Source organism: Semicossyphus pulcher, unplaced genomic scaffold (assembly GCF_022749685.1).
Source record: "Semicossyphus pulcher isolate SPU_LCO1_2020_fin unplaced genomic scaffold, fSemPul1.0.p SCAF_19, whole genome shotgun sequence".
NCBI lineage: Eukaryota > Metazoa > Chordata > Actinopteri > Labriformes > Labridae > Semicossyphus > Semicossyphus pulcher.
The window spans coordinates 10,109,032-10,134,204 of record NW_027211692.1 but is presented as its reverse complement, the minus strand read 5'-3'; the positions used below and the strand labels follow the sequence as shown (position 1 = coordinate 10,134,204).

The window sequence follows — 25,173 nt, the reverse complement described above, 5'->3', positions numbered from 1 at the left end:
TGTTGTGTCATTAAAGAGCCACGTTTCAGCCTTCAACTTGCCCTATAGGTTCAAATACAGTACGTCCATCTCACTCGATTATCCCTGGTGTTACTTTCTCTTCGCCTTTGCAATTGTGCAGCACTGACACTACTTTTTTACAGCCGTCTCCCGTAGCCGTAATTGCACTTAAACACCCAGCTAATCCGCGCTAAAATCACGAGATAAGTAGCAGCACAGTCCGGAGAAACAGCGTGGATATTGTGGAGTCCACAGCAATAGAAAGTGTTGCTGAGATTTGAGGGGAAGCTTGTGCGCATCTAGCGCGCAAACGCACCACAACTTCTCCCCGCTTCTCCTCCGGCTTTTAGCCGTGCATGGAGGAAAATTCTGAATCGCAGACGCACAAAGACAGCAAAAAAAACAACAACTTACCTTTGTGCAGAAACGCCGCCGAAATCACGAAAACAGAGAGAGAAATAGCGAGAGATCCGCTCCCCGTGATCGCCATGTTGGACACCTGCTTGAGACTGGCGGCGCTAAATCACCTAGAGACGGCCATGGGATGAAAATGTAGACACATGAGAGGCGGAGGGAGGGCTCAAGCAGGGAGCCTGCGATCATATTGGGCTGCATTATGTTGCAATGACATCTAGGCCTATAAAATGATATAGGAATATTACAGTGGCAGAGGGAAGAATAAAAAGATATGTCAGAACTGTTAGATCGCCACTGAACACCAAAGACGCGCAATAATTCCCAATAGGAGTATAGAAGGAATATTACTGTGATACCAAGGGAAGTGTAAAATACACTGGAGCGCGGTGAGGTAACCATAAACTCACCACCGAGAACCACACACACTTTATAGGAATATTAGAGTCATTTTCTTTTATGGTTATAGGCTGTTAGTTCATGTGAGTGAGACCGAACTCTACTCAACCGGCTGCACTGAGCTTTTTTACAGCAATAATGCTGAGATAAAACTGCATTTAGTTTATGTTTATTGCGCAGTTGTCGGGGCAATATCGGTGTAAAGATGCTGTTTGTTAAACGGAGTGTGCGTGTACGTGTCTGTTTGTTGAGGAAAGGCGCGTCTTTTATGACGAAAACACACATTCATGCTACTTTTCTACATCAAACTGTCACAAAATGTAATCAGTGTGGATTTTTTTGCTTTAAAAAATAATAAAAGTGTGTTTTACGTGCTCAATAAGGAGGATCAAGTTGGTAACCCTGTTTGTTAAAGGAATAATGAGTAAAGTTTGGTGAAACTCCTCCTTACAAGGCTTTTTGTTCAAGCCCTCTCAAAGAGCGCCCCCTTTGCTTTAAACTAAGTATTGCATCTTATAATTGTAGCTGACACGTGCTCTAAAGGTGGCATGCTCCTCCAAATCGATATGAAGAAGACTCCCATCAGAAATTCACACTGTATGACTGGCAATGAAATGTAGGAGATCATTAATAAGTGTGAGCACTCTATCTATCTCTTAATGTTTCAACTCCACAAACTTATTCTCACCTGAAACGCTACATTTGGGAGATCTTCTGGGAGCGGCGGAGCTACAGAGGAAGCGAGCATGACAACGTTGAATCTCATTTCCCTCCTTCATTGTGTCAAAACAGCACAAAGGCTGCTAATTGCACAATCTATTCTCTGAGCCTGCGTGTCAGTCCTCATTCCATGGATGAGTAGATAGCGTTTAGAGCTTCACTCCGATGCCGCGGCCGTCCCCTATCGCTACAGATTGAATTCCACACATCAAATTTATTTCAGATGTTATTATCTGTGGCAGCTTGCCAGTTCTGCCTGCCACTCACACAATGTCTCCACAAGGTGTTTGCTCCTCGCAGGCTGCTTTATTTTCGCGCGGCGTCGGCCTGCACCTGCTGGAGAGAGGCTCAATAAGTTCTGCATTTTGTACTTCCTGTTCCGCAAATTTGTAGATATGCGATAACGTTATTTGCAGGATCCAAAAGTTTTGTTGTTGTTTTTTTTTCACTACACTATACTGCATGGCATTTCCTCCACTCAGGAGAATAGATGGGGTTCCTGGGTCTCTCTGTGCAGAGAAGCCCAGCGTCCCTGTCTCCCCGAGCGGGATGAATAATGGATGGAAATGGATCAGATGACTGAACTGCTTCATCTGGATCCTCTGTGATAATGCCCAGTCATATGTCTGTGCATGGCAGTAGTGTGTATGTGTGTGTGTGTATGACGTGATGGATGTTCACGCAGCTTGAAAATGGTGATTTATTTGGAGATGTGGTCACACGGCGAACACTGGTGGTGCCATTTAAAGAGGGCGGCCGTCAGCGTTTTCTATTTAAATTAGCAGAGAAAGTGGTAATAAAAGATCCTCGGCCGGGCCTCTTTTCTCAGCTAATGTTTGATTAGAAATGCAATGGTTTTAAATTAAGATTTCTTTCCCCCCTTGGTATGAAATCAATCAAATTAACGGAAATTGAATTATTTGAGATGGTAATCTATTTAAGCAAAGCGTTCACCATGAAAATGTTTTCCTCCTGTTGTGAGAGGAGGAATAATTGAATCAGACCCTGGTTAGTGACCCCCGATGGCTGAGCAAGAACAAGGCGCATTGAAATGAAATGTAGATTTTCTCATGCTCAGACCTTGTAAACGAGCAGAGAGAGAGGAGGGGATGTAAAACGCAATTTATGTCACATAACGTGGAGTCACATGTGTGTGAAATGTGAAAGCAGGACAGAAGTACAGGGCAGAATGGGCTGTAATCATGTGTGTGTGCGTGCAGGCCTCTCCGCGCATGTTTTTTTTGTTAAAACTGCAATTATGAAGTATAATGCTGCACATCTCCGTCTATTTTCTCCCCATAGCAAATTATAACGGGAAATTATATTCCAAATATATCACCACAGGTCATCAATTCCTTATGCCTTCCAGGGATGAGACACGAGCACCCACCTGCTTCCTGATGCTTTTTTTTGTCACTCTAACATACGAACAACTTGTAGATCACATTATTAACTTAATGTTAAAGAAATGGACACTGATGCTTTGGAATATTTTCTTTTTGACTGAAGGTTGTGATCCCAGATTTCTTGTAATCATCTTCATTTAAAGCGACAGTGTTCCGGGTGTTTTTCAAACCTTGATAAATGTCACACAATAATGTCCTCCATCACTCTCCGTCTTTTCCCCGACAGAAAACATGCTAATTGTTACACACACATGCTACCCCCCGCAATGCATGCACAGGCTGTTTTGCATCCACACATGCAGCCGGTTGTTGCAGTAAATCACGAGTCACGTGACTCACCGAGGCTTAATGGTTATAAATGTGTCAGGGTAGAGTGTATGTCAAGTTGGCTGGGTGGTGAGAGAGTGCTTTTCATCACAATATGTGTGGAAGACAAACTCTGAAACGCCAACACTCACATTTGAGTCCACTTCAGCCCTGTTCTGTGCTTGAAAGGATGGTTTGACCCACTTCCACCTTTTTTATCTGCTTCAAGTAGTTTATCCAACCTGACATACCTGAGGGCGTCTTTTCTGTCTGAAGCACCCGCAGCCTGTGTACAGTCACATGCACTCGACTGAACCTACTGCTGATTACATCAACTGTTTATACAGTCCTTTAGAAATCTGTCAACCTTTTACTCATTATCTTGTAGATTCTTTACAGTCTTCCAACACTTATTCATCACTTTTAGCTAACTACTTCAGCTGTTCAAATGTTTGTTAGCTAACTATTTCAAGCAAGATCCTTTAGGGTACTTTTTGTCACCATTTGAGCCCTTCACAATGCTTTCCGTTAACTTTTAAGGTATTAATATATTACTTTACACTAATTATTTCAGCTGCAACTGCCTTATATTCATTTTTATATATATACATATATATATGAGCAATGTTTTTCAGTCATTACTTTTAGCTTAACACTACTCATCTGTTAAATCTGTTAAGTCACCATCTATTGCCGAATGAGGTAACACAATGGTGATTGAGCCTATGGCCCACTGATGAAAGCCTTTGCAGTATTACAGACTGGGTGTCTGGTGCGACTTTTGTGTAAAAAAAATCCCAAGCGGCGCCCAGGTAGTTACGCGGTTTCCATCACCCAGCAGTGGTTGGTCTGCCAGAGAGGGTAGGCGGAGCTAAGCGGCTGCTTTTCCGGTCTCTGCAAGTGTTGCGAGTAAACAGTAATCTACTATGGCTGAACAAACAAAGAAAAGATCGATGACGACAGATACAACTTCAAAAATAAGTGAAAATCCAAAGAAAAAGAAACAAATTTGACGCTCAGATAAAGGCAAACAGTCTGAAAAGGAAAGCGACCGTCAGCGAGGAAAATCAGGAGTTACAGCCGTAGACGTCTGGTTATCTGAGACGTAGCACCCACAATTGCCTTTCTTGCCATAAGGTGCCGCCAAATATGAATGAAACTGAGAACTTCGAGATTACCCCTTTAAGCTCACTGTGTGAACTGTTTATCTTATACTTTTAACTTATAATTTCAACTGTTCTTCCATTACTTTCAGCTAACTATTTCAGCAACTTATCTGTTACTTGAGCTACTACTTTAACAATCAGTCATCCTTTACATTAAGCCAGCTAGTTTGTTTTCCTTTCATTTTATCTGTCATTACTATAGGCTACATTTGATGACCCTTTACACATTGATTTTATGTATTTAAGCGTTTCATCACTTACTTCTAGCTTTTCAAACTTTTTCATCATGACTTAAGATATTTGTTCAACTGTTTATGCGTTACTTTTATGCTGGGCTATATTTAAACTGTTTACCCATCACTTTTTCTCTGCTAGCTTTCACACAATCTCGTTGCACCCCTGCTGCTTCAGTCTTTCATGGAGCCCCTGAACACTGCAGATAGATACCTCCTGTAGTAAAAGGAGGCTACAACCCAACATGAGCTAAAACATAGCCTGTATACAAAGAGCTGTTCAAAGACATCAACTGTGTGTTGGATTACATTGTTTAACATTGATTATTATGGATAATGCATTAACCTGTGGGATTATACAACAATATACAAAGATATGATCATGATTATAGGTAGGGGATACATTCATGTTTACATTACACATCCACCTCGACCTGGCCTCTCCAGCCTCCACAAAAACATGTGCTCTGCTGCACGAAAACATGTGAATAAAAAGGAGAAAAAGAACAAAGGTCTATGGATACACGTTGCCATAGCAACCGCTGATATATGGCTAGCTACGCATTACTGGAATTATTAGCACAGCTGGAGTGCGTGGCTGAAAATACATACATACAAGACAGTGATCTGCATAATGCAAGGCCGCGGTCATGACAACAAAACTGTCCGTGACTCTGCACACAACCTGCAAGCTGCTGCTCATTAATGTGTGAAATGAATGAAATAAAACCAGTTATAACATCATGTTACTGTGCTAACACTATTTATTGCAAACATGAGCTAAAAAAAGACAAAAAAGCAAAAAAGAAATATTTTATTTTATATCATATTTTACAAGATTCAGCCAGTTTGAGGACATTACAGCACTTTCTCTAAATAGCGTTGAATCTCACGAGGATTATGACATATTTGCATATTAATTAGGCAGAAAAATCCCGTAAACAAAGCATGCAGGAATGATTCGGCCCATGTGCCAGATTGATTTGTGGGAGAGCCCGTTTTACAGAGGCCATTTCTTTTTTAATACCTGTACCGCAGTACATACAGGTTCAAGCTCATGTCAGCAGCAGTCACACCGAATTAAATCCCAAAGTCCCAGAGGTGCTGTTCAGGCGCTAAAGCTGCGCCGAGATTTAAGATCAGGTCTCTGAATCCTGATCTGCGTGCGAGGCCGTAGTTCATCTCTCTATAAAGCAAAATCAAGTTCATTAAATGCCGTTTTTCAGTTTTGATAAATCTGTGCTGTTCAGTTCCAAAGACTACGCAGCAAAAAAAATAAACAACGACCGACCGAGCAAGAATCAAACCTCAGAAAATCCAATAAAATGCTCTAACCTTGACAGTGCATGTAGCAATCATCTTTAATCCTATTGGACGCGCAAATTAGTCTCTAAGACTGTGCCTTCACACATCAAAATCATTTCATTTTCAATTACTGAAATCAAAGACACAATAATAGGGCTTAGGAACAGCCAATCATGTCTTAATATTTTTTTTTAAACTGCAAATGTTGTGGGGGAAAAAAGGACGGTCAATTTCAATTAATTGGAGCGGTTTACCAGACGGCGAGAACTAAAACTGCCTCGATTCAAGCTGTTAAAAAACACTGCTGTATGTACATGAAAAGACAATAGGTTTTCAATTGACGAGAGAGAGACGTGGTATTGTTGCATCTCCCCTGGCTTGTCGTTGATAGATTTCATTGACGGCTCTGACTGTTTGACCTCAGATTACATTACAGCTATAACTGAACTCTCAGATCAGAAAGCACTCCGGACGGTCTCCCATGCAGCCTCCATTAAGGACGGAGGTGGCCAAGGAACTTGCCCTCGAGGACCCTAAACTGAAGATGACATGTAAGACAACTAATCTCTGTATTCTCTTATGAGTAAAGACTATTAAAAGAATCAGAGCTGAGCTTTCTGATGGTTTTTTTTTTTCATTACATTTTGCTGAGTAAGCCTTACGGGAGCAGGAGTATGAGTTATTATTACAGCTCTAATTTGATGGTTTAATTAGATAGTTAGTGGCCTGTAAACTGTTTTATAGTGTCCTAATTTGTATGTAAATTTGCATTGTTATGATAATACTACACTACAATGTTATGCTGAGCAGGCCTTTAAGGGAGCCAGAATTATAGACTCTATTGTACTATATGAAATTATATTGTTCTGTCATTTTTGGTTGAACTTTAATTAGGGCTGCAAAGTGGTGCAGTGGTTAGCGCCGGTTCTAATCCCGGTTTGGTGGGTGGGGGCCTTTCTGTATGGAGTTTGCATGTTCTCCCCGTGCATGCGTGGGTAAGGGTCAGGGTTAGCATTGGCGAGACCCTAAATTGCCCAGAGGTGTGGATGGGATTTTCTGTCTCTATGTATGGGACGGCTGTGGCTCAGAGGTGAAGTCGGTCGTCTTTCAGTTGGAAGGTCGGTGGTTCGATTCCCAGCTCCCTCAGTCTGGACATGTCTGGACACAGTACACAGGGCAAGACACTGAACCACAAATTGCATGAATGTGATGACTGATTGACAGTTGGGCATTTTACGTAGCAGCCTCTGCCATCAGTGTGTGAATGTGTGTGAATGTGACATGTAGTGTAAAAGCAACTTTGAGACTAGAAAAGCCCTGTGATTGACTGCTGATCAGTCCAGGGGGGCCTCTTGCCCAATGACAATGATAGTACTGGCTCCAACCCCAATCTCCCACCCCCCGCCCCCTGGTATACACCCCCATACGCCCCCATACACTATGATTGGCTATCTGCCCAGTCAGAGGCGAGACTTACGTTCAAACCAACTTGGCTTTGTCGCATCAAGCTGCAAATGTTATAGAGAATTATTTTCTAAAAAGATTTATATGTTGCCACTTTGTTTTGTTATTAGTTAAAGGGGACATATTTTATCTATGCAATCAATTTTCTATTATTCTAATGTGTTTTTGAATCACGTAGGTAAAGTTTGTTTCGTTTTTTAAAATTGTTTACATATTTTAATGTAATTATTTTTCCTTCCTCCTGAAACCAACAAGCCGTTTTGCCATTCAAAGGTCAGACCTTAGCCACGATTGGCTGACAGTGTTTGGAGTGCCCGCGTAGCCCCTCATGGGATCGCACACGTGGGGGAGCGGCCGCAATGCACTGTCACTCCAAAGTTGTAGAAAACATGGCTGCAGACGGTAAATGACGGTGAATGACGATTGGTCGATTTCAGTTGAAGCAAGGTTTTACGTAGAAACCTGCAGCTGTTCTGAACGGCCCATTTCAGAGGCGACCTTTTCAAAAATGTCATTCTGAAAAAACACAGAATTATGCTGTTTTCACTTTTTCACTGTGAATAAACACCCCAAAACCTGAAACCCATGTAACATATCAGAATATCCATTCAAAAGATTTGGCCCCGAAATAATGATACACAGGAGTGTATCAACTGGAGGGTAAGAAAGGGTAAAAAAAACATGTCAAACAGTCTGTCATGTTGTCAACAGACAACAATATTTCTCATGCTCTTCTTAACAGACAGCAGAAGGGTTTTTTGTAGTAGCCACCAGTCAGTATCTGTTATATAAAGTCAAGTCACTTTATTTTTAGAGCACCTTTTAAAACACCAGGACTTGACTCAAAGTGCTGTCCTGTTGAGGAAGACGGGTTACAATCTGCCTCCTTACAGACTTTACACAATTACAGGAGTACTAGATTAAAAGGCATACTAGATAACATATGAATATAATATATGTAATAAATAAATAAACAGATTTTTCTGTTGTTTGATCTTTACCACAAATGAGCTACAGCCATGCCATATAACACACATAACATATGCTCCTGTGTCAATTATTCACCCCATACAGCATGGCTGTTGCTATTCACTGTAAATGAGTGCCTGTGCGTGGAGGACACAGCTCATCGAGGCCTTACAGATGACTTTTCCTCCCCTGTGTTTAAAAAGTTCCTGTATTTAATAAGTGAATGGGAGCTGCGGTGTGAGGCTCTTTAGGAAGCAGACAGGGTTTCATCAGGTGTGAAAAGCTCTGTTTCAGCCGCCCTTAATTGGGTCTCATATTTTTATTTCCCTCTCGCTCGCTCTGTTTCACTCTGTTGGTATAAAAGGTGCATAAAGCAACTTCCATTTAGTTAAGTTTAATTAATAGCTTTTTTTTAAAGATGATTTTTTTGGCCTTTAAGTTTATTTATATCAGTTTGTTGGTTGGTTATTTACTTTTTAGTTGTTACTGTTAGTTAAATGGGTGACAGACAAAGTCCATCTGTGTGATTTGCACCACATACGTCACAGTTACATCATTTACAAGATCTCAAGGCCACTGAAACAACTACTGCTCTGTTTGCATTGTGTTCCTTTCTACAGGTGTGAAAAACACAGCGTGTGTGTGTTGTAGTTTACCAAGGACAAACTTTAGTGTTAATTCTGTTATCAGCCTGCTATTTTCTATACCTGTTTTCCCACTGGTCAAAAAACACCCGCTTACACCTGGCTTTTATTTGCTTAGTGGGAAAGGCTACAATCAGCATTCAGACCCGGGTAATTATCGCCTCAGCTTCGATCGGCATTGATGGGAACACAAAACCCGGGTCGACACGCTCATCTCCACCCCTATCCGGTGCGATGCTATGCCACGTCGGTAAAATTCCACCCGTCTCCGTCCAAGCAGCGCTTGAACATCATTCCAAATTTGATATTTGAATTTAATAAACAGACAATAAAGACCTAACCACCGTAACATCTTCACTGTTTACTAACCCTGTTGCAGGCGCGTTTGTGATGTCAGACGGTCAGTGGCGCAAAAAGTGGGTATGCACTATATGTGGCGCGCTAGAGGGGGCGCCAAAGCGATGGGGGGGGGAATTATTTCGAGTCGGCATTTTCTGTATTTAACAGCTGTTTGTGCATGTGTAAATGATATGATCAATAACAGAGGCACGTCACTGATTAGGCGCCCCTCCACTCCTTCACCTCCCCTCCTCTCGCCCCCCCTCAGAAAGTAGGTAGTTGCGTCCCTGCAGACGGTGACGCAGCAGAAAAGAGACCGAAGGCAGTATACTTCACTGGCAATGGGAAGAGAGACGATCGGCATCTATAAGCGGGTCTTCCCGGGTCTGAAAAACCTGCGTCAACACGCTAAATTTAGGTGTGAAAGGGGTATAAGTGTAACCCAGTAAATTACAAGAATTGTTTGTTTGCATTCAATGTATTTTAGTTTCTAAATATGAGTGGTAATTTTTCACTTAGAGGGGTAGTACGTCAGTTTTTTTAGTTACAAGATGTTAATCCACCAGCTGAAACACTGAAGGAAAGTATTGATGTTCGTTTTCACAGTAAATATCTAATTAACTTTATTTTGAAAGAACTCCTTTGAAAGTTGAAACTTGATGCTGTGTGTCAACTTTAAAAAACCATGTCGACTTTTTCTGAACACACGATTTTATAGCATCGAATAATGCAACAGGACAGTATGAATCATTGTCCGTGAGAATGAGGCCAGTTATATAAAAGACCTTTATGCCTTGGCCCTGTAGAAGCTCAAACACTGTCTCCTTAAAAAAGGCTTAAACAGAGGGATGAGGCATGAAGTGCCCCGGCGCTGCTGTCCTTACTGCAAAGCTCCAAACACAGAGCCTTCGACTAAGGGAAGAGTCACAGCACTACTGTTGTGTCTCCATAGGCGCAGCCCTGCAGTCGTGCGTGTCATTAGGCCTGAAGTGCACTGCAAAGACGCGAGTGACACAAGCAAAGAGGATCAGCACCAGTAAGCAGCCCAAAGGCAGAGCAGCAAAATGTGGTGAATGAGTCCGTTTGTGTGGCTGTTTTCTTGTTGTAGCAGAGGGCAGACAGTGGAGCAGTGTTTCTGCCACTTCATATAGCATTCTGCATGTCAATACGGCCGTCCTGATACGCACTGTTCACTGTGCAGAATGAACTGGCTCGTGACGACCCGCCATAAGTTTCTAATATCAAAAGTACAACAATACCTGCTCATAATGACTCGCACAGTGCAGCGAAGCAGACAGCGAATGATTGTAAATTAAAAGAGGCCGTGTTTGAAATGAGACACAGTGCGATGACTGAGGCGCTGCAATTGGTTTCATTAACTCATTTGCACACTGAATTATTCAAATCACAAGCAGAGGGGGGGGAGACTGACGGCTTGTGTTTACACGCTGACCCTAATTATCAAAATACTTCATTAGGAACATGCTCTGTCCTGGTATGTTGGCCTCATAATGTCCGTCATGTCGGCTAGAATAAACACCGGAGAGGCCTATCAGGATAACATCATGGGGAAAGCTCCCGTGTTTGACTGAACACACACACACTCATTAGGCATTTAAATTGTGTTCACATAATTCCAGTATCTCAAAACACAGCAGTCTGGTCATAATCCCCTGGTGGACACATAGAGACATCATTGTGCTTAATGGAGACGTGTTTTAAATCTCAGAGGAATATCTTCTCATACGCAACAAACTATATGTGATACAAAGCAATTAAAGTCAATGAATCACTAAATATGATGTATTACATCTGTAATTAGCAGAACGAATGAGCTAGACCCCCCAAAATAAGCCAAATATTTTCTTTAATGTTATAAGATTAAGTGTTCAAGAAAATGAATGAAGAAAATGAAAGAAATCAAGATCAAACTTTGAGGCAGACTTCCTCCATTCTTCTTTTTTTTAAGGGTTAAACTACAAAAATGTAACCTGTGCTCAGCAGACAAGTTAGCAACATTTAGTTACATTTTCAAAATAAAACTGCCAAGTCAGTGATTTTAAATGAGCAACATCCGGTTAAGTTTTCAAAATAAAGCATGCTGACAACAATGATTAACATGTGGCTAATTTTGTCACAGCTCGGTTCTACACAATTATGGTTTTGCAAAAAGGTTGTCTGTGCTACATTAAGAACAAACTTACATATACTGTATATATATTGTTTTTTTCCATAAAGTGATCATTTCAAAGCACTCAGTTTCATTAAGTTCGCGATGAAAAGCAATAGCAGGCGCATTCCAGACGTCTACGCTTGGCTCCCTTTGTAACGGTTGTAACTCTTGATTTTCCTCGCCGATGGTCACTTTTCTTTTCAGACTGTTTGCCTTCATCTGAGCGTCGAGTTTGTTTCTTTGTCTTTGGATTTTCACTTATTTTTGAAGTTGTATCTGTAGTCATCGATCTTTTCTTTGTTTGTTCAGCCATAGTAGATTACTGTTTACTCGCAACACTTGCAGAGACCGGAAAAGCAGCCGCTCAGCTCCGCCTACCCTCTCTGGCAGACCAACCACTGCTGGCTGATGGAAAACGTGTCACCAACTGGGTGTGACTTGTCATTTTTTCCATGTCGCACCAGACACCCAGTCTATAATACTGTAAAGGCAAAGGCTTTCATCAGTGGGCCATAGGCTCAATCACCATTGTGTTACCTCATTCAGCGATAGATAGAGACTTAACAGACGTTTATATAAATAAAAATTATCACGTTAAAGCTTGAGCTGGACAGGACAGCTGAAGAGAGACAGGACATGTGGGGAGGAGAGAGTGGGGGGTGACATGCACCAAATGACGGGCAGACCTGGAGTCGAGCCTGCGATCAGTGCGACAAGGACACCTGCTCTACCGACTGAGCTAAACCAGCGCCCCCTAATGTACATATTTAACATGTGCACATAACACACATTACTAAGAAGTCATCGCCCCCATCCACAACCTCAAGCGGACTTTCTTGCTTTCATACCGTGTCACCTGACTTCAATGCCACATCAGATTAATAGGCGAGAGGACTTAGTTAATAAATGACGCTAGGAGGGAACCTACGTCATATTTTGAAGTGTAGGGCCACAGATTACAGCTCACATTATTGAGTATAACTACAGAACAGAAGGAGTGAAAGGGGTTTTAAGTCATACAAAATATGGCTTTTTTAACACAGACCTCCTAAATACGTAATTGTTGTTTTTCCTGTTGTTATAAGTCCCAGAACCTTTCCTTTTGAAGAGTATAAAAACTCTAGACCAAACATGCGGGAGGCCATCTGCATTGTCATGGCGAGCCACGCTGGCCTCTGCTTGGATCTCTGCCCCGCTCTCATCCTCTGACTGGCCTCCAGATACTGACTTACTCATCCTCGACCTGACCTTTGGTTTGATGTCTTCCAGCTGGATGTCCAGTGGGAGGCTTTAAAGGTGAGATAAAGTAGTGGATTCTGCTCCCGGATAGGAATTGACTTTTGCTTTGAAAGCTGAATGTTCATAGGCTGCACCTGCAATAGTATGACTGAGATTTGTTTCTTCATTTCAATGGTAGTTTACACAAGGCTGCACTTCTTCACAAAATTCTTAAGTAAATTAATATTGATTAGGTGTTTTAGTTAAGCTTGTGCTCATCTTAAGTCCACCACTGGTCATATTTAAATATGTATGAGACTTCTGCTGATTTCAGAAATAAAGCTGCTGCTTGATCTTTGTGGTGAAGTGTGAGAAGCACAGACTCCTTACTTAATATCGTATTACCAAACAGAAAAAATGTCCTGCTGAACGAAAGGAATTAGTATGAAATTACACGGATCTTCCAATAGTTTTTTTTATTGGCTTTATATGCCGTTATTTTAGAGATAGGGCGGTGGATAGTGGCGGAGATGGGGGAAGGGAGAGTGCGGGATGACACGCGGCGCGGGGCTAAAGGCGGGAGTTGAACCTGGGGCCGCCGCATCGAGGACTATAGCCTCTGTTTATGCTCGCTGATTTAACCGCTGAGCTAAACCGGCACCCTGTCTTCCAATTGGTTTAACCGAGCAAAAAGCGCCACTCAGTATAGACAAGATACGAGCACATACACAACATGTAACATTTCCATATGTGTACAATCAAGAGTAAGACCCTGTTAACACTTGGTTATTAAATACGTCTTAGTCAATTCGACCACAAGTGGACTGTACAGTGATCACCAAGACGCATTCTAAAACAACCAATCAAACTGTTGTACCGCATAGTGAGGAAATTGGGTTCTGCGCCTTTGAGAGCTAATCACATGACTCTGTGCTGGCCCATCCAAACGGTGCATTAGAAATAAACCTAGCTTAAACAATAAACTCCACATTAGCAAAGCACTATGATTAATCAAAGTTATGGAACAACTGTGACTCACGTTTCCATGCACGCACAACTTCACAGGTCAGCGTGACAACTAGACTAGCAACTAGAAAGCAAGAGCGCACACCGATCAATCACACTCAACATGATCGCGGACGTGATCGACACCGTTCAACAGATCGATCAGTTCCACTCTCCGTGTTCTTGTGCGTTTCAGCAAGCATTTGTGAAATTGTTTGGTCAGCCCACATTTCTATTTCCTCGTCGCTCCCCCACGTCTGTCCTCTACTCATCTCGCTGCGTGTCTCTGCAAATGTCAGCACCCGTTAACATCCTACATTGCACAGTTTGATGGTTTGTTTCCTGTATTTGGTCCTACTTTAAGTCCGTTTACATTCTCACCAGAATCAAACTGGACCCTGGTTTGTTTGGAAACGGACCGAGACCCGTCTTTTCTAGCGGACCATGGTCTGGTTGTTTGGTCCGCACCAGAATATCGTTCTGGCGTTCACGCCACCAAAACCAACTGCACCGAGGGGACAAATGCTCCAGGGTTCAAATAAAAATCGACATATTCCCGCAACTTAAGCGATGACGTCAATTAAGTCGACGAGTCGCCCCAGCCGTCATTGTGTCATATAAAAAGCCAAATCAGTCCATTCATTCTGAGGGGTACAGTACAGTGTGGACCAATTTCAGGGGAAATCCATCTGATAGTCGTTGAAGTATTTCACTGAAAACCACAGATGTGAGCCTCATGTTGGCAAAAGAAAAAAGCAAAGAGATCACAGGAGTCATCCTCTGGTGACCATGAACGTCTGTAAACAGTTGTAATGGTACTCTGCTGTAACAACACTGCCATCCATTAAAACAAAGTTTAACTGTCTTTACATCTTGGCATCTCTCTTGTCAAGCTTCCCTGCTGTTTCTAAAATTACCTAACCAACAATATGCCTGTGAGCTTTATGCCTCTGTATCTGACAGAGAGCAAATGAGGTAACCTGTCCTAATCTACAGTAAGTGGGAAAATGAAATTGAATTAAATACGCTCTCCCCTCTTCAATAGAACCTAATAAAACCCATCGCTATAGCTCACACGCCATCAGTGGATGTTCAGCTGGGATGCATTGGGTTTTATATTTCCTCTGTGTGAGATAACAGGTCACTGAGAGAAATAATGATGGAGTTAACATACCCATTTTACTCTCTGCTGAAACGTATGCTCGTCTGTGTTGGTTCATGGATGATTGATATGCCAATTACTTAACGTCTGACTCAGAACCTGCCTTTAAATACTGCTGTGTGTACATCACTGTAACTGTTAGTATCAGTTTTCAGATGATTCAGGCCTTCAAAAAATATACACAATTTCACACTACATTTTGCAAAAGCACATTATTATTCTGAAATGGTTTATATCCCTCCCTAGAGACACTGCACAATCTCTTAGGCTCTCAAAAGTATCTTTTATTTCGAAGCTGCACCCAAAGACACTCCGAATTACTTTACAGCTCAGCCTGTGGGTGGACAGAATTACACAGGAAACAATGCACTGCTTTATTCAATAATGCAAGCGGACCAGGAAGGATGTGTTATTTCAGTGTTTCCCAAAATAAAGTTTGGTCCCAAGATAGATCTTAGGGATAACAAGGAGACAATAAATATTTCAGTTGCACAAAATTATGTTAATTTCTTTTCTGTAACTTTTCATGACTGGTCTTTCTTTTCTCAAAAGTCTTAAATCTACCTCTAATGCAGTTGAAAGAATATTTATAAGTGGTTTTACATTTTGAGAAATATGTGTATTTGCTTTCTTAGCAAGAGTTAAAGGAGCAGCTCGCCCCCGGAAAAAGCCACTTTCAGTCAAAGCTGGTGTTCTCTGTAATCGATAGAAGCAATAATATTTGAAATTGGCTCCATAGCTGTGGAGAAAGTTGTACAAACAGCTCGTGGTTTCGCCCATTCTACATTCCTACAACACCCAGCGTGCATTGCGCCCCTCCCTCTGAAAGGAACGGCCCAGCGAGAGATGCTGGAGTGAAATACTACCATTTCACTGCAGGCATCGGCTCAGAGCGGGACAGAATCAGAAATACGACGAGAATATACCGGTGGATCGTCTAAAAAAATCTTCAGGTCTGCAGTCTACATTTCAAACCTGACAATTTCGAATGAGACATGACATCAGAGGCGGGCGTCCTAGATTGAAGTGTAGTTTAGCAAGCTCCCTGGCCTCCGTTACAAGCAAACATAATTGGAAACCACAGTGGTTATTAGATGTTGAACCCAATCAGGGTCAGTAAATACAGGTCAATACAAGGACCTGTTTTGCCTTCCATGAACACTAGGATACTTCAGAATCTGGACTAAAGGACACACGAGTGTAGTCAAACCTCTTACCTGATTACTGCTGAAGACATCCGTGTTCAGCTCCTGTTTCTGCAGGCTTACTCGTTCCAAATAAACACAATAGGCAGTGATTGCATGTGGGAATCCAGGTCAGAGGTCATCTGTAAAATGAACGATGGATAAATAAAGCTGCTGTAGAATATTATAAAAAAAGTACACAAAAGGCATAATTACACTCAAACCACTATCTCATTTATAACCATTTATTTAGATATATAATTTAAAAAGAAACGTGTACTTGTAAATGTATTTTATCACCTCCACCAAGGTGATTATGTTTTCACAGCCGCTCTCTGGAGCCACAACTCTAAAACGTCTGTCCCACTTCTAATGAAACTTTGTCAGAATAGTCAAAAGAATTAAGATCATTATCTCCAGATCCAACTCAGGAACAAGTCAAGATTGGTTTTATAAGGGAAGCGAGTGCAGTAGTGTCTTTGACTGCATTATTTCTAATGGACAGCAGGGGGAGACTGCACTGTTATGAAATCAGATGGTAAAATAAGCTGACTTCTGAGTTGATTTAAGGCCGTAAATAAAGATTTTTCTAATGAATTTACGGTCTCAATATATTAGTTCAAGTCTTCGTCAATACAGCATGATAGAATTTGTAAAGTATGGTCACATTTAGAGTTAAATAAAGCAGGGTATGCATGAAGGCGCAGCTACCTGTGATTGACAAGTCGCTACAACGGGGGATCTGTTAACAAGGATAGAGACGTAGCAATGCATATCCACCCTGTCTTCCATATATGGTCACTTCTGGTTCAAAAAAACAAAGATGGCGCCGGCCAAATTGCCAAAAACATTTAATGTTTCCACTTTTGTACATGACAATTTAGGAGAACATAAGAATACATAGCTGAGCTGAATACACTAGGCGCAACATATTATGACATAATTCTTTTATTTAAGGAAATATATAGAGACATAGTATACTGTGGTTGTGCTTGCAGATTTGCACATCATAGTGGACTGGACTATTGGCCTTGGCAGTCGTCTCTGCTCTCAGAGGGCCCTTTTAGTTTAATATAGGACTGGATAAGTTTCCTTTGTTGCAAATGTAACTGAACTGGAATTATATTTCATGTATTATCGCAAAAGAATGAATATTCCAGCTCATTCATGCATTACAAAGGTGCCTGCAACAGACTGCAGATATTATCACCAAATCTGAATGGCTGAATAGGGATTAATATGAGATATCTGTATTAAAACATGTCCAGGTCTACAATCCAGCACCTGTCTATTTAACAGTCACATGCTGTTCATTAAGTCTCCCTTTTTTCTGTCACTCATATCTCACCCTGGCTATAACTCAGCTGGGGACACGACTGATAACAGCACCATCACAGGCCTTTTCAATTAGTTTCTGAGATGAAAAATATATAATCCTCACCCTTCATGCCAGGATGCTTTTCCAGATTACAACAGTCTGTATTAATCATAAAATTTATGAACAAGAAGTCTGTGCTTGCATAAGCACTGCCAGTCACAGTGTCTGGCTCTGGGCACTGATAACTACTCATGCACAGGCAGAACAAAGACAATTAGGGGCTGAAGTGTTTATGTTCCACTTCTTGTGGTGTTTTATTCTAAACAATAACTAAAAAAATGACTCATAGCACTTTAAAGTCCCGGAGCTGTTGGCTAGACAGTGGCAGAAAATAAGACGTTTTATGATGTTTGTGTATGCTTATTAATCTTCACCCAATTAGCCTAAGGTAAAATAAGTTGAAAAGCGCACAAAAGAGACAGCTACACAGACAAATGTGATGGAGAACTCCATAATTATGTTATTATTATGTGTTTTTTCCTGCGTTTTCATGCAACTTAAATAAAAACATCTGCAAATATTTCCACAACAAAGCCACACAGCCACAAGCCATACTCTTAAACAGTTTAAAAGCATAAATTGTCACAATTCATTAACCATGTCCATGGGCTTTCTATGTACATAGCAGCTGATAACAAGGACACATAGAATGTATAGATGAAAGAAAGTCACATAAGCTACTGATTTATTAAAATAGCATGTCATGTAAGAAGGGAAGCAGCAATGAAATACCATGATATACTGGTGCTCTAGCTATTGCTCTCATATTATCTTGCATATTTTCACACAACAGCAGTAGAGGGAAGCACCCACTGATTCACAGGTTATTTAGCCAAGCTGTCTGCTCAAGGTGAGAGGGACAGGTGCATGCTGGTGCTGTGAAACCAGTATATAAGTCATTGTAGTCTGTTTCACAGATGTAGCTCGCTTCTGGTACACACTGCCTACAGTTGGAGCAGTAACAGTAGATATGGAACGCAGCTCATGGAGGCAATTAAGGTACCTACTTTTAAAAACATTTAGCGCCATTATGCTGCACTTCTTGGACTTACAGCTCAATGAAATATGAACACACAAACATTATACACATACACACAGATTCAGTATTACTTACACTTTACGTGGATGCCATTAAATCCGGTTTCCGGCATGTCTAAATGTACGTAAATTCGCTTAGAAAACGTCTAAATCAGACATTATTAATAACTCCAGAACTTGCCTCAGATTCGTCATGTTTTAAAGTTTTCTTTAAGGGCTACATTAATCCAGTGCTAGTTGTGTGTCCATCCATGGATATAGATAAAACAGTAATTGTTAGCCAATTCGGCCTATCTTTAACTTTGCAAACTTTTCAGTACGTAAAAATACATAGAATATTAAGAACCTAGCTGAAATTGTTCAAAGTAAGATCCCCCCAAAGTATTATGGGAACTGTATTTGGCGCCATGGCTCATCTGAAGCCGTGATTTGAAGTTAAAAAGTTTTACGCAGCTACTAAATCTTTACAGATATGATTACTGCAACTTAGATATAGTGCATCTATTTTTGATTATATCATACAAGAAAAGTTTGGCTGTGGCTATCATAAGTTTTAATCTATCAACCATGGGATGCTGCTTTGGAGATGAGTCTTTGTGTTTGCTATCTTCGTATTTTCTTTAGTAGGTAGCAGCAATGACATTATGTATATATATATATATATCTTTTTATACAGTCTATGTGTAGCAGCCCTTTGGATACTTTCTCAACTGTTTAAGAGAGGATCTTTGAGGAACTGGGAAATTTCTTCAAAACAATACCACTTGTTTTTTCAAACTTTTGCTTGTAGCCTAAACCTCTGCAAGTTTCATGTTATAATTAATGTAATGTAATGTAAAAGGCTGAAATGTGTTTTTACCTGCACACTATTTAAGGAGTTGCTACTTAGTTAAAAGGCAATAATCAGGTCAGTTGTTTCAGTTGTCTTCCTGTGTAACAGAGCTCTATGTAATTAAACAGCCTCTGTTGGTATTCAATAAGAACCTGACATATGATTGAAAACTAGTGTTATGTCATGTTTGTAGCGGCATGTCTCTGCAAACACTTCCAATTTGCAAGAAAAGTGGTTTAAGTGGACATTTTGACAGTGTCCTGATGGGCTTTCAACATGACAGCTCCTGTAACCTTGCAAAGGTTGTCTATACGGTCAGATTGGCCTTTTCTGTTATGAAAAAGAAACACTTGTGATTGATGGGCAGCACAAAACTGTGAAATGGCTAAATTTAGGCCCATCAGCTTGGCTATTTTTCACTTGACTTCATGTCACTCATTGTTCTCTTGTGTGTTAACCAGAACTCAAACATAACTATCCAGCAGAAAGCACCCAATGTGCTGATTCTGTCCCAACCTCTTTGTGATGAATTGAGTTAAGGGGGGTCCAACGTGTATATGAGCACAGTCTTAGCTCAGTTAGAAATATATAAGAGGCTAAGTTTGAATTGATTAGATCTCACAGCATCTTAATGTTATCTTTGTAAAAGGCTCTGCATTGACTAAATACTGCAGGGGTCATTATTTATTTATTTATTTTAAGGTGATTTAATAGCTTAATGAAGGCAATCCGTTTTAAGAAATGTCAGCAGAATGAATTGAGAAGTATACATCCTGACATTTTTAATTGTGGAAATGAGGTGAAAATCCGCTCCCTGAATTGAAAGTTAATGGACCAGGTGGATACATGCGGACAGCCGAGTCATCACAGTGTAATTAATTAGCAGGCATCATTTGCATTTCCTGTTTCTTCTCTGTGAGAGAAACATAGCGCAAGGACATTTTGCAGTGTGAAATAAGTACGAAGACAGGTATTACCAATTATCAAATCAGGATGCTGCCATTGTTACGTACCGGTTGCTTTAACTGATTGATTGATTCCACACTGCCCCAATCCAATTTAACAAGAGACAGTCAAATTTTCTAAGTCAGAGACAGTCAAAAACCCAGAGGAACATCATGATTCCAGTTCACACTTCTGGATATGCAATCTAAGGATGGTATTTCTGTGTAATATGTTCTGGATAACTTGTTTATTAGTGAGCTTTAGACCTGCTGTTTTATAGGAATTTATCACTTTTGGACAGAGCCAGGGCAGCTGTTTCCTCCTGTTTAAAGTCTTTGTGCTAAGCTAAGTTAGCAGGCTGCAGGTTTATAACTAAATAGACTGAATAGGGGTTTTTTTCTGCATATTTATAGTGTTAAAAAGCTTATGTACACGTTTACCCTGTGTTATGTCTCATCTACTTTCCTTATTAAACCTGTAGGTGTAGATATGAGGTAAATATTAAACCATAAGAGCAGCAGAGGAGTTTTATTTTGATGTGAAGAATTCAAAAGAATGAATGAAATTATATTTTTGTCGCTCAAATTTTCAGGGGAAGGACCATTCACGCCCACCATTTACAGTAATATGTGTCCCCCTGATGCAGAAACAAAACCTACACCACTGACTAAACCCCGTCTCTCTGCACAGGAGAAACACCATGGAAGGATGATTCACATCTGGAAAAAGCCGGATTGGGTCGAGTGTCTACACTTCATCTCTGCCGGGGCACGAGCTGAGACAATGTAAGATTCTTCTCCTCTGTCTCATAACTTTGGTCAGGCTGTCAAGGACATATGAAGACTTTCATCCTGTCTGAAATAGATGTTGTCAATCCTCATCTACCTATATTCATATGTGTTACATTAGCACATTTTTATTGCCAGAAGTTTTTGGTACAATTTCAAAAGTTATCTCAGTCCCTGTCAAACCGTCTGTAATTATCTGAGTGAGTCACCATCACGGCCAGAAATACCAAATTATGAGGAAACATAAATAGCTCTTGTAACACTTTTAGTTGGATGTCTGAGAGATGCTTGTGTCGAAATGCCACCCTCTACCAACCCATCATTCTGGGATGAGAGACTTTTGTACATGTACTTTGTACGTGCTGGAGACTTAGCTGCACAAGAACAGGGTTATCTGGAAACATCAGGGACTATTATTTAGATACTTTGATCCCCTCCGTCCCAGACTGATAACTTCTTGGCTGTATTTGTTATTATTACTTATTTCCAGTTAGCTTTAGTCAGTGATGTCTAAGTGCTCCATGTACATACATAATTTTTTTTCCACATATTTGCCCTGTTACCTTTTTTACTTTTTCTTTCTCATATGTGTTTATTTTCAGGTAATTGTATTCACTCTTTATAACCAAACTAACAGCGTGGCTCTGTTGCAATGATAGTCTGACTTTAGTGCACACTGAAACATCCCAACAAATATTTTAAGGATTGCCATGAGAATTAATTTAGACTTTTGTAGTCCCCAGCCGGCTGCACAGTGGTGCAGTGGTTAGCAGTGTTGCCTCACAGCTACAAAGTTCCTGGTTTAAACCCCAGTTTGGACATAGACTGCCTTTCCGTTTGCATTTTCTCCTGGTGCATGTGTGGAGTCCTCATTGGTGGCTCTGAATTGCCCATAGGTGCGAGCGTGAAAGGTTGTCTGTTGTCTGTCAGTCCTGTGATTGACCTAAACAGGATAAGTGGTATAGATAATGTATGGCTGGATAGTCCCCAGCAGATTAATCCTTGTTTGCCTCCTAAATTTTCCTCTGGCGCCACCATGAGTTTGCAATACTACTCTGTCAACAATTATTGAATTGATACACAGTCACATTCACATTGGTTTGTTCAGACTTTGGTTTATGTCCAGATACCTGCAAAACTTCCCATCTCTATCGGCCTCAGCTGTAGGTCTACTTTATGTTAGCCTCTAATATGCGACTTTAAAATGTTGAATGATGAGTGCCGATATTAGCATTTAGCTTAAAGTGATAATCTCAAAGATTTTCATGTAAATAAATGTCTGTTAAGTCACTATCTATCGCTGAATGAGGTAACACAATGGTGATTGAGCCTATGGCCCACTGATGAAAGCCTTAGCATTTGCAGTATTACAGACTGGGTGTCTGGTGCGACTTTTGCGGAAAAAATCACAAGCGGCGCTCAGTTAGTGACGCGTTTTCCATCACCCAACAGTGGTTGGTCTGCCAGAGAGGGTAGGTGGAGCTAAGCGGCTGCTTTTCTGGTCTCTGCAAGTGTTGCGAGTAAACAGTAATCTACTATGGCTGAACAAACAAAGAAAAGATGGATGACTACAGATACAACTTCAACAATAAGTGAAAATCCAAAGAAAAAGAAACAAATTTGATGCTCAGATGAAGGCAAACAGTCTAAAAAGGAAAGCGACCGTCAGCGAGGAAAATCAAGAGTTACAACCGGAGCCAACCGTGGACGTCACACATGCAACACTGTCTGGATATCTGGGAAGTGTGCTCCTGCAATAACCGTTTATCGCCATAGGTGCCGCCAAAGAGAACGAAACTGAGATCTTTGAGATTATAACTTTAAAGCAAGCTGCCTCAAAGGGTCATTTGTTCAGTTTTTAAAATCTGAATTGAAGCTTTGCGTGACACTTGTTGCCTATTATCTATTCAGAAAGTAATATAAAAAAACACAATAAAAATTTAGATGACGATAAACGTACAACAAAGAATAAAACAGTGAACAAACATAAATAAGTAGGCCTACACACTCAAATACAGCTATGACACACATACATGACACATGAGGTTTAAGTGGTATTCAGAGATGAATTGATGCTCATCATCTTGTCTTTCCTTTTGTCTTATCTTGCTTTAGTAAAATTTTGCACAATCACTTCAAAGTGCTATTGAAATATAACCGGAATGACTTTTGCTATTTCCCCCTCTTACCACATGATAGAGAGTGTAATGTATGATGTATAGAATCACTTCAAAGATAACATATGCTTTCATGACTTCAAATGTTCCTCACATAGGATAGAAAATGTTGGGATTGCTCTATATACACAGTGCTTTAAAACGTTCACGGTGGAAATTATTACAAGAAATTCGGTAACATTGAGACATATTTGACCTCAGATTTAGGTCTCAGAGAAAAGTTGTTCAGGTTGTCAGTTGACTTATAGATGAAAAGGAAAGACAAGACGTGATTGAAAGGCTTCGGATTGTGAGTGAGGTCAAAGGAAATGAGCAACAGGCGAAATTTCTTTGTTCTTATCTTTTTTCACACAATCAATGGACGTGATAAAGGGGGCCAAAAATGAACACCTCCCCTTCAAAGTCCACCTTATTCTGTTTGAAGTCCATATGCTGCAAAATGAGAGTAATGCCAGAATTCTCTCCGTCCTTAGCTCCGGTTCGACTTGGAGTCAGAGTAATGCAATATCATATTAGTGCATGACGAAACATGGCGAAAACAGTGTCATATAGAACGAATAATTACTCCTATTGAAGTCCAAATAAGATTAAATGGTGTCTCTGCCAGTGATAATGAAAACACACAGTGCACATGCTTTGGTGGAAGTGTGTTGAGCAAGTGATGGCATAGACAGAAATCACTCATTAAACTCATGTGTCTCTGTCGTCTGTGTCTTTCATGTAGTAGCCTCCAAGCTAATGAGCAGTCCACTTTTGAGCCTTTAAATCTGAACTCATTAGCATTCCTGAGCTGTGATTTCCTTCAGCTGATATGAATGGAATATGGTGGAGATGTCTTAAATTAGATACATCTTTAAAGATATACATCTGACATTTTGGGAAATATGCTTATTCGCCCAGAGAGGAAGAACTAAATGAGGAGGGTTATCAGCTACTACTTTCATACAGTATCTGTGGCCCAATCCAGGGGCTGCAGCAGAGGCGGTCCACAGAGATGCGCCATTCTAAGCCTGCGTAGACTGTTAAAGCCGAAGACTTCCTGTCTGCGTCACCAGCTGTTCCCGACCTTACCCTTGCGTCACCAAAGCAACAGGTAGCTAGTTGGCTAACTAGCTTATTTGAAAGATAATTTGTTTCAAGGGCCCTTTTTTTGAGCTGAAACCAAAAACTGTTACATTAAAAAGTGTACTCCTTGGCCGTGTAAGAGTCTGCCATCTCGTTTGAATTGGCGCGCAATGAATCTCGTGATACTTGGTCCGCGAAGAATTCACCCGATGGATCCTTTGTGGCCCGGGAAAAGGAGGACGCATCTGGATAGCCGTCGACACGTCGTTGTGACGCAGTCGGCCTTCAAATACAGCCTTCGAAGGATACAGCCCCTGAATTGGGACACTAGCGCTAGTGTTTGTTATATATTGGGTTACAGCCTAGAGACTAGCTAGTTAGCTTAGCACAAAGGCCTGAAACAGGAGGAAACTGGTAGCCCGGCTCTTTCCAATTAATAAACATCCTCCTACCTGTTCCTCTAATTAAAACTTTACATCTTGTTTGTTAAATCTCTACAAAAACAGAAGTGTAAAATATCAAAATACCTATTTATGAGGGGACTATTTCTTGGCTAGGTGCAGTGACTTCCTGGATTTTGAACTTGTTGCCTTGCAATAATATGGAAAAATAAGCCCTTTAAAACAGCAAACATTATTCTTTACACCTTTTTAGCAGATTACTCACACTCTGGAATGGTACTGGTCACTGGACAGTATCAATCATGGTGTTTCCTTCTGTTTTCAAGTGCTAAGCTAAGCTAACTGACCGCTTGATTTGTGATTTCATTCTGCGTGCATGTATATTAAAACCTGTGACACAATCGCAACCTTAGTTGTACTTCAGCGGGTGTCGGCCTGAGTT

At 40.8% G+C, this 25,173-nt stretch overlaps 1 protein-coding gene across 1 annotated transcript in view; it reads right to left on the bottom strand.

Moving 5' to 3' along the window:
* LOC138597132 (cell adhesion molecule 1-like) overlaps nt 1-490 on the bottom strand; it is a 175,155-nt gene extending 174,665 nt beyond the window's left edge. Inside the window, exon 1 of the mRNA XM_069668680.1 lies at nt 415-490. Within this exon, the coding sequence (XP_069524781.1) occupies nt 415-490 (76 nt within the window). The remainder of the gene's footprint in view (nt 1-414) is intronic.
* Between the last annotated feature and the right edge of the window lie 24,683 nt (nt 491-25,173).